Source organism: Sinocyclocheilus grahami, unplaced genomic scaffold (genome assembly GCF_001515645.1).
Source record: "Sinocyclocheilus grahami isolate Dianchi unplaced genomic scaffold, SAMN03320097.WGS_v1.1 scaffold132.1, whole genome shotgun sequence".
NCBI lineage: Eukaryota > Metazoa > Chordata > Actinopteri > Cypriniformes > Cyprinidae > Sinocyclocheilus > Sinocyclocheilus grahami.
In genome coordinates, this window is record NW_015505311.1 from 1,138,969 (window position 1) to 1,149,908 (window position 10,940).

The window sequence follows — 10,940 nt, forward strand, 5'->3', positions numbered from 1 at the left end:
AAATATATATATATATATATATATATATATACCGTGGAGCCGCCCTGTTAAAATGAATAACTGTATTTTTTCCCTTTTTGTCCGTGTATAGAAACTCCGTAGAAAAAAAGCAACGCTTCTTCACTGTGAAGCTCTGACGTGTATTGATACTGTCATCTCATTGGTCCAGATGCACGTCAATCAGCTGGATAGTGACGTATGAGGTGTTTGTTTAGTGAGAGGGCAAGTACGTGCTAGACAAAACTACTGAATTTGATATTCTAATGGCTCTGAATTGACACTACCTTATAAAGGTAAGTTAGCGGTTTAACGGTGCTTATAAACTGATGATTGTTTAATATCACCAAGCGTGTTAGTTTTCTGCATTCGGCAGCTGGTGATGTTAGCAAACGCTAATAACACAGCGAAACACTATTGTTTGATTCAGTGTAGTTTGATTCTCAACCATTTTGAACAACTGAAAACAAGTATTCGAGTATAGTTATGCCTGATTTAATATCATATTTAGCAAGGAAAAACATCATGCATCGTTATACGTGTGAAACAGCAAGTCTGTAAACGTGACAGATTTAAACCACTGGTAACGTTAATGTCAAGTTGTTTTGCACTGTCTTATCTGAAAACACAATTAATGTTATCTGGGGTTTAAAGTCCATCTATATGCAGGCCTCGTGTCATCTAATGTGTACTAACTCAGTTGGTTTTACCCAAATAACCATAATAAAAGAATGTAGAATTTGTCTGTGATCTGGCCAAGAACATTCTGTTACTTTTTGGAAAACAGCTTTGGAATGTAGTTCTTGGCAAGCGTGTAAATCCATTTGGAATACAAATATTAGGCCTAAAAGGTATCCATGAGATATTCACCCATGTCTTACTAGTGTAATCTGTAGATCACAGATGGAGACTGAACTCTAAGTCAGGATCACAAAATGATCATATGAATAAGTGGAGAGTTACTGTGCCACATGGGTCTAAATTTAGACCTGGTAAAACCCCCCTTCCCAGTCTGAGTTCATGCAGATCCAAGGCTATTTCTGATCCACAGGCTTCTGTCGCCTGGTCTGTCATGTAGCACACATGAGCACTGTGTGTCTTAACCTTTATAGTACTGAGTACTGTGATGGTACTTTGGTACATAATGGTATCGGATGGTTAAATCAATAATATCACTTTAATATATAGTACTGTGATACTGAATGATTACTATTTATGGTACACAAAAGGTCAGTGCTATTCTTAGTACCATGAATATATCCAGGCCCGGATTAAGAATTTAGACGCCCCTGGGCACAATGTCTTGTAAAAGCACCCCCACACCACACACACATTTACATTTAGTCATTTAGCAGACGCTTTTATCCAAAGCGACTTACAAATGAGGACAATAAAAGCTGTCAATACTAACAAAAGAGCAACAATATATAAGTGCAAATGACAAGTCTCGGTTAGCCTAACGCAGTACAAGTAGCAAGGTGTATACATATAAAATACACACACACAAAGAAAAACAAGTAGATAGAATAGATAAAATAGAATAGAAAGTGCTAGAGTTAGAGGATCAAATAAAGGTGGAACAGATGTATTTTTAGTCGTTTCTTGAAGATGGTAAAGGACTCAGCTGCTCGGATTGATTTGGGCAGGTCATTCCACCAGGAGGGAACAGTTAATGAAAAAGTCAGTGAAAGGGATTTTGTGTCTCTTTGAGATGGCACAATAATACGCCGTTCAATTGCAGAACACAAGCTTCTAGACACACACACACACAATCAAGGTCTTGAATTATATTGGAAACACCTCTGTTGTTTATATCAACCAGACATTGGTGGGCGGAACTGGTGTAAATAGCCTCTGCCAATAAGGTAGACGCTTAGTGTAAATAGACACTTTGACATTTTTTTCTTCCCCTTGCTTGGGCCCCAAGTGTGCATGGGCCCCTGGGCCTGTGCCCATAATGCCCATTGGATAATCCAGCCCAGAATATATCATGATAGATGTCTAAAAACCATTGAGATACCCTGATATGTGAGGAAGTGCATGTGACATCAAATGGTCATGTAAGTCTCTACTGACATTTTCAAACAGTCTCACAGAGGACGTGATGTATTATTCTGGTAAAAGGCGTGGAGAAGATGGGATTGCTGTTGTCATTGACTTCCTGTTGTCCAATGCCCGGTTGGTGCTGGGGGTCGGCGGAGCTGCGGTGCTGGGCATTGCCACATTAGCTGTGAAACGGGTGATTATTCATTATTTTTGCTTACTACATAGTCCTGATTGGTCAAATGCTATATTGTTTATAGAGTGCATATACCATTAATTAAAAAAGCTTGTAGCTCACAGTAGGTCTTTTTTTTACTTCTAGAACCTGACTGTTGCACTATTTATAAATTTTTTGTCTCCTCCTCCTCTTCCTGTGATGTCATAGCTGATAGAACGTGCTGGTAGGCCTCCTGATGAGAAGCCTGACAAGAAGATGACGGACAGCTGGGAGGAGTTAAGCTTGGTTAGTGCCTCCCCCAAATTGCTGCACAAGGGTATAGAAGGAGTGGTCATGAAACAGATTGCTGCCGCAACCAAGAAAGGTAAATACTTGGGAACATACTTACCTTTATTTAGAAGACTTGTTGCTAAAAGACAACAAGAAATCAAAACTAACCATATTTAGGGTCTTATTCTGCACGATTCATCTATGCATGCTAGTGCAAAAAAACAACAACTTTGTAATCTTTCATCTAAATGTATTAATTCCACTTTTCAAACTGGTTAATGTCTTTATTAAGACTTTGTTAATGTCTTAATGGTCTTTATTTACGCATTATTGTTACTGAACATCTGCGTCACTAAAAAATATATCATGTTATGGAACTAAAATGGGTTGTGAATGCTGTTTTTAAGTCGAATCCTTTTTTTTGTGTTTAGCGGAGCTTTCCCAACCCATTCCCCTGCCCTCACCTGAGCCCCAGCGCTGTGACGCTGACCCACCTCAGCGACGGAAACGCATGGATCTGTGTGTGATGACGTTTGTGGACCGTCTGCAGCAGTACTACAGAACACGCGTGTGTCTGTCAGCAGAGGAAGTGTCTGTCGCACAGCAGAGAGCGTTAGATATAGCCACAGAGATCCAGGCCTTCCTGCACTTCAAACACCCAAGCATGCCACTGGGAGACATGATGCTGGCGGGGTCATTGCTTGACAACCTGCAAGTGGTTAAAGCCGACCATGCTTGCTTGATCGTGCCCCTACAGGTATCAAGATTCTATGTGGACCACTTGTTTACTTGCAGGTGTAAAAAAATCCCATATATCTCAAAGATACTTTTACTCTTTGCACAACTCTGTGTACATTGAATTGAAATTTTAATAACTTTAATGTATTTGATTTGTACACCAAACACTAGGAATATACAAGTGTCGGATCGGCAGATACTCAATATTCAATGACTTGGATCGGATCGGAGGCACAAAAAATCTGATTGGGACATCGCTTTATAATATAATATAATCAACAATATATTAAAAAAAGACTTTTCTTTTTAAAATATTTAGTTAAGATGACATTAAGAAAAGCCTTCCAATCTTAGCAGTTGGATCTTTGATCTTAGGTATTGACCTGACAATGGCCATGTGCTTGGCCCTGAAATTGTATTTAAATTTGTTCCAAATGTGTTTCATACAGTTGGAGTCCAGTCTGTGGACGCCTATTGCCGGAGAGGACACATTTTTGGGTCACCCTCAGTACTGCATGGTGCGCCGTGAAAACCTTGAGTACTACCCGAGGGGGCGGAGCTACTGGGATCGACATTTGCTGGGTGGATACTTGTCGTCGCGGCTTGTTTCCGAGCAACTAGGCAAGACAGTGATGGAATCAATGAACTGGCCATCGCTGACCGGAACCCTGGAGTGCGAGGTGCGACCGGTGCTTGGGTCTCCTGAGCTCAAACTGGAAATTCAAGGGTTAACTCAAAGCAGTTATGACAGTGGAAAACGCTTCTATATGACAGTGTTGCCAACAGTTCGCCTTGGCGAGATGACGCTTACGGCGCAACGAGAGATCACTGGGTCATTCGACTATGTCTGGTACCAGAGCCTATACACTAGCGAAACGGCTAGAATAGCGGATCTTGACAAAGCAGACTCGGGGGTCAGAAGAAAGTGCCTGAAAACACTAAAGGCGGTGTGCTGCAACTGCCCTTCACTACGCAAGCTCAACGGCAGCCATCTTGGCAACGTCATTCTACACATGAGTGAAAATGAAACAGATTGGACGGAATCAGCATTTGCTGATAGGTTCCTGCAGGCGATCACTGAGCTAATCGGATATTTGGAAACTGGAATCTTGCCTAGTTACTTCAAACCTAATGTGAATCTGTTTCAGGGTTTTACTGAGGACGACATTGATGAGATGGGCTTCATGCTGTACTGTGCTGTAACTGAACCTGAGATTCTACTGATCTGATTCACTCCCCCTCCGACTCCTTCTACGCACAGAATAGTACTTTTATCAAAACAACTCTCTATGGCAACTGGCATTAATGCACCTTTAAACAATGAATGTAAAATTACATATCATTTCTATAAGGTGTCTATTCATGGTCCCCTTATGTGTATTTCCACTTACCTACTCCTTGAAAGGGGATTTTGAAGTGACATTGGCTCCATTTAACTATGCATCACTTACCTAGACACAGACTTTGCTTGGATATAGATTTTAAAGAAGTGAGAGAACGCTTTCATGGTTCAGACCATTTGTCTGTGACTTAAGATGGATTTTCTTTTGTTGATAACCTGTTCTGAGCTCTGCGTTGACCATGTTTTACTATTTTGCTTTTTGGAGCAATGGAAGTAATCACAGACAATGCGAAGCTGTGTTGACTTTGAAGAAGCAAATACTTAATATTAAGACAATAAAGCAGTAATGCAATGCCTTTGTTGAGAATATTTTTATATACTTTTTTTTTGGTAAGTTTCTTGCTTACAATGTAGCAAAATTACTGAGTGTGTTTGGGGAAAATGTGCGTTAAGGGTTGTCTAAACATTTATAAGTGTTGTTTTCCTACTTACCCACATTCTAGCCTTTTGTCAGTACTAGCATAAATGAAACAGTTCAACTAAAAGTTAATATGTAAAAGCAGGTTTCCCTTTATACATCTTATTATAACTTGCAAACAAGTTTGGTTAAAAAATAAATAGCAGAAACAAAAATATTGGTAGGATCAAACTTCATGCCGATCCTACACTGCTGATAGGGTTACATCCCAGCAAACACAGAACGTTATGTTAGTTTTTGGTTCCCGTTTGGATATTTATTTAATTTAAAAAAAATTTGAGAACCAAGAAAGGAACGTTCTTTTTAGGTTTTAATCTTTGCAACCATAAAATAATGTTCCCAGAATGTTGCAGGGTGGTTATTTAATAACCTAAAAATAACTTATACAGAACATTCCCTAATGATTATTTTTAGGTTATTATTTTGCAATCATATAATAACGCTCCCTGAACGTTGCAGGATGGGTATTTTTTATGACCTAAAAATAACTTATACAGAACATTCCCTAATGGTTATTTTTAGGTTATTTTAAATCCCTGTAAACTATCTTTCCAATGAAAACATTGCAGTTGTGTAATGATCTATGGAGAGCCCTGCAATTAGTTTAATACAGCATTTACTACAAAAATTAGATAAATCAAAACGCGTTTTAAATTATATTAAGCCAGTGTTAAGTATAGAGTGATAACAGAAATCATTAATTTGTGGGTTTGTTTCATCTTTATTTACTGCACCTAACTGAAGAGAACATGATTTTTTGTTTTTGTTTATGGATCAAAAGAAGAATGTCCCGCTGTACAAACTGTACACTTCATTGGTAAGAAATGAATGTACTGATAACCTTCTTTAAGTCAAGTAATTATCTTAAATGAATTCTTGTTTGCTACTAGGATGCGTGTCTAAATAAAGAGATTGTTCACAATTTTCACAGTTGTTTGTGGTGTTAGGTCTGCTTGTGCTCGTCGTGTCAATTAGTATATGGATTACATGCCTATTTATCATTTGGAGTGTTTTTGTAGGCTAGGATAGTTCCTCTTTCCGCTTTTATCTTGTTGGTCTATGGTTTATGAGAGGTCAAATTAAAAAAAGATATGGCAGAACTGCTGGATGTAAACCAGTAGTTAACATGTCACTTTATAGAAATGCAATTAGTAATGTAAAAAAAAATGTGGCAGAAACAAAAATGAACTAAAAATGGGCTTCTAATAATCCTTTGGGTCTTTTACATTTATGGAATGACCCAAAGAAAAGGTTTTTTTTAATGTCAAAGTAAAGTCAAAAATGAAAAGCTTTACTTTATAGAGTTGCTGTTCTAAAAATATGTTATACTGTGATGGTGTTTTAGTTATAGAATTTTACTAAGTGTTAGTAAAAAGATTGGCTGGTTAAAATCAAGTTTGTTTACTAAAATAAATATAGCCTATTGAATTTTTATGGTGTGTTAAGGAAAATGCCAATAATATTGCCATTACCTGATGACTGTTGACATTTATGAGACCAAAAATTTCAATAACGCTCGTGCGCATATCCCCTTTTTTCCACGCTTATTTTGAGGAATTGGTTTGAGGCGGAAACAAGTCGAGATTGAGCTGGTTATGATCACTCCCCCCAACCAGAGGTGTCACATGGCTAGCTATGGCAAAAGCTGCTTCTGTTACTGCTCTCCGGAAAGCGCTTTAACGTTTGTTTACGTCTAAACATCGAGTTCAGCTTACTTTTAGAAAAGAGAAAACGAGTATTGGTTTAAATTGCTGTAACAGCAAACACCGGCAAGTTCATTTATACGTATATTATTCTGAACTGACTTGTCAGTTTTCATGACATTGCGTTTATGTCTTGGTCTGTATGGTGCGTCAGGCATGTCATTTATAAAGCGGTGTGAACTGGATCAGTTCAGGCTTGTTATGGTTTTTAAGTAGTTGTTATTCTCGTTTCATGCGTCGATAGATCACATTTTACTAGTCCTTGTAAATGCGTAATAAAACTAGACCTCCTGCACTGGATCAGGTCAGCTATTTTGACAGCAACGTGAAGATGCCGGCTTCAGGGGTGTAAAGTATGTGAGTCATAAGTTTCGTTAAGTATTATTTTGTGGAATTAGTACTAATAAAGCTTAATTTTTGTACTCTTAATTACATTTTCACAAATAAAGAAATAAGCCTTTTTGCAAGTGTACAAAGTACATAAGTAAAAAAAAAACTTGTTTTATTGTTTTTATAGTAGAGTAACAAACCAGTCAAATGGATGTCCCGCAGTTTTTATTTACATTTTATTTGAAACAGCCAGTGAAGTCCTTTTTTTTATGTGAAAAATTGACAAATGTATCTTGAATGTAAATAGGGTAGATTACCAAATCTATAACTATAAACAATAAAATCAGATGCTGCTGAATGAATGAAGTTGAACAATTTAAGGTAATAGGATATAGGTTTCATTTGTGGCATCAACAGCCTTACTTAATACATTGTGGAAATCATAATGTGGAAACATTTTGACAGTCCTTTAACTAGTATCATTTCACAGTACTTCTTACACCCCTGTTCGGTTTGTTTGTTTAGTACTTTATACCACCATGATTAGCTCTCCAGACTTGGTGGCTTTCACTAAAGAAACATATTTCAGTGAAATAGCCAAAGACCCCTCAGCACTTCCTGAGGAACTGTCTGTTCCCATGTATCCCTACACTGGGGACACCACCCCATGGTCCACGATGTCTGGTGCTAATTTTAAGAAGGACTTTATCCTTTTATCAGAGTTTTCAGAGCAAGTTGGGCCACAGCCTTTGCTTACAGTTCCTCCTGAAACCAAGGCTTGTGGAACGTTTGATTTGAACCACTTCTCCCTTCGGATCATGTCAGTGGACTATCAGACCTCACTCACCAGCCTGGCAGGTTGTGGCTCTTTGAAACTGAACTTTGTAGAAGACTCAAAAGTAGTTTTAGGGGATTCTGGAGAAGGAGCATTTGCATATGTGCACCACCTTATGCTCTATGACTTGGAGGCTCGAGGGTTTGTGCGACCTCTCTGCCTTGCCTACGTGTCGTCTGAGGAGAATAAAATTATACAGCAATTTCAGCAGCTTTCCGCAGAGTTCTCCAAAGTCTCTGAATGCCTAAAAACAGGGAACAGGAAGAACTTTGCAAATGAACTGGAGATAAAACTGAGAGATTTGGAGTATACCAGAGTCATGTTACTTAGAGAAATAGAAAAAGAATTGAATAATGCATCTTTTTCAAGAAAGGCAGAAGTAGAGTGTGAAAAAGGGAATAGGTCATGTATTACACATGATAGAGATGAACGAATTGGAGAGCGAAGGAAGAGCAAGCAAGACAAAAGATCTTGCCCAATGCCATTGGCTAACAAAGGTGAGGAACTGGCCTGTGTAGAAAAATCCATTCAGGAACACAAAAGCCTTCTAAAACAGATTTCCTGCTACCCAACCAGGAAGCTTAGAGACTCTGAATACTCTCCTTATGAACCAGATGACCTCCCTCATTCTTTTGAGTTCGACCTGGATGATTTAAGGCATGGTCAGCTTGCTGGGCCAATGCTAGAATATAATGTTTTTTCTTGCACAAACACACCCTCACATTCTCTGCAGCTGATTAGCTCTACTTCATCTTGCCAATTTGACAAGCGTCTTAAAACTCTCGAGGAGTTGTGTGATGACTACTTCCACCATCAGGCGCTACAGCAACTGTACTCCATTGAGAGGACATTCAGAGGAGATGCCTGCCATCTCTACTCACAACAACTCTGCCATAATCATCTTCGCAACCTCAAATCTACCAATTTCTTATTTGAGGATCCATGTGACTTGGAAGAGGAAGCGGGATTACAGATTGGAATAGCCGGTCAACATTCAGTCCGACAACCCTCATTTCTTCCTGCACCTTCAATTCTAAGTGAACCTGCCAGTCTCGAGTCATATGTCTCTTGTGTTGAAATGGTGCCAATCAAACTAGAGTTGGGTGGACCTAGTCAATTTCCAGCTGTACCCAGCTCTTTAAATACCCCTTCCGAGGATAACCTACGCCTTACATCCGACACCTCCTTAGTAGAGACTGAAATGGAAAATGGGGGGGTTGTTTCAACTTCGGATTGCCTAGAAAATGTGGAATATGTTTCAGCTTTGATGAAGACTAGTATTAGTAGCGGAGATAGTATTGAGGTCTTAGGTACAGAGAAGTCCTTCAGATCCCAGGGTTCAAATATACCATTGGATACAGCACTGTAAAGACCTCCACCTTTGTCCACTACAGCTGCACTGGAGGGTCTAAGGCAAGGAAGGGTACCTACCAGACGGACTTGCAGTGAAGACAGCATTGAGGTGCTTAGCACAACAGAATCCATCCTACCTGAAGAACTGCGTGGTTCATACCCTTGTGCAATTAATGAGGAAAGCCCAGATCAAGAGACTGCTGAGAAAGACATGTCTCAAAACCAAGAGGACAAACAAGTTGAGTGTGTTTACGGTGTGGGAAACAAAGTCCCTAAAGATCACGGAGAGGCCTGTATGGAGGGGCCACAAGATTTTTATCCTGCTGTCACCTTAACCCCACCTGATTGTCCTATGACTTTGACCTTGAGTGGGTCAAGCTCTCAAGATACTTGTCATGCATCAGAATTAATTCCTCTCTCGTTGTTAAACGATCCCTGCCGGATAGTATCTGATGATTTCTCAGACTGCTTCAGCTATCGAGGCACCACTGCTTCTACAACCTCCGAATGCACTTTCTCTGCTTGTCGTCCCAGGAATAAAAGAGAAGGTGGGACCAGACGGAAACGTGGCAAAGTAGGACGAGCAGCGTTGCAATTCTTGCGACAGTTTCCCTTTGCAGTCCATGCAGTGTTCAGCCTTCTGAGTGGCCGAACATTGGTAGTACTAGGCAGCGAGGAGGCTGCAGTGAGGCGACTGGTTACAGCACTGTCTGTGTACATGCCACATCTGAGTGGATACAGAGACAGCATTCAACCTTGGACGTCAACGCCACTGCAGCTTACTGACCTGCTGAACTGGAAACTTATCGGCTTTAACAGGTAACATTTACTATGCATCTTAATCTTGTTTGACTGCCTGTTTTTAAAGGGAACCAAAATATCTTGATTAGCTCATACAAATGTAATGTTGGGAAAGCTCTGCAGAAAGGTATCCGGTTAAGTCTGATGTTACATCACTGTTTCCTCCTTCAAATCACAAAAGCAAACAGTCCCCATTATTGGCTATAATACTAATAAATCATGATCTTAACCTTTACTGCCATACCTGAAATCTTAAGTCAGCCAGATAGTGATTTATCTTTTCTGAATCATTAAAATATTGGTGTCTGGAGACTGTAGTAAACCATGAGTTTTAGAAAATTTAAGGGGTAGTTCACCCAAAAATTTAAATAATTAAAATGTAAGTTTTTTTTTTAAATATATATTTACTCAGGATGTGCTGTTTGACTCGCACAAATTTGCATCACTGCCTGGGCCATTATTGCCGATACCTCAGCATCCTAGATGTGGATCAAAAGACACTGCACTGCCCTGCCTACAGCGGTACTCTTATCAACCTGCTGGTGGAACCAAGGAGCCACTTTAAACGTGGAAACACCTACTTCATGTTTGCTCAAAGTGTGCAAAGCAAGCTCGTCACCAGAGCATTCCTTTTAACATTTTCACATGGTTGCCATACACCTAGAAGGCCTCGGGAAAGTACATGGACACAGTGGTTTCCTTCTGAATTTCACAGAGATGATAAGAAAATCCTCAACTATTTATCTGAACTCATCAAAATGCACTTCATGGAGGTTCCACCCAATCTCCTCAGATTCAGCTACACCACAAACTCGGTTTTCAAACTCTGAAAGTGTCATTTACAAATTTACATTTGCCAACAATTTGTGTAC

General features: G+C 39.5%; 2 protein-coding genes across 2 annotated transcripts; both read left to right on the plus strand.

Moving 5' to 3' along the window:
* Positions 1–150: 150 nt before the first annotated feature.
* LOC107590704 (mitochondrial dynamics protein MID51-like) lies at positions 151–5,423 on the plus strand. The gene is made up of 5 exons (XM_016279609.1): positions 151–293; positions 2,086–2,236; positions 2,426–2,582; positions 2,920–3,245; positions 3,676–5,423. The coding sequence occupies exons 2-5, from the start codon at positions 2,102–2,104 to the stop codon at positions 4,453–4,455; spliced, it is 1,398 nt and encodes a 465-aa protein (XP_016135095.1). The 5' UTR covers positions 151–293; positions 2,086–2,101; the 3' UTR covers positions 4,456–5,423.
* Positions 5,424–7,346: 1,923 nt separating this feature from the next.
* LOC107590705 (Smith-Magenis syndrome chromosomal region candidate gene 8-B protein homolog) lies at positions 7,347–10,874 on the plus strand. Its single transcript, XM_016279610.1, has 2 exons — positions 7,347–10,086; positions 10,481–10,874. Exon 1 carries the CDS (start codon positions 7,619–7,621, stop codon positions 9,281–9,283), a length of 1,665 nt encoding a protein of 554 aa, XP_016135096.1. The 5' UTR covers positions 7,347–7,618; the 3' UTR covers positions 9,284–10,086; positions 10,481–10,874.
* Positions 10,875–10,940: the final 66 nt, after the last annotated feature.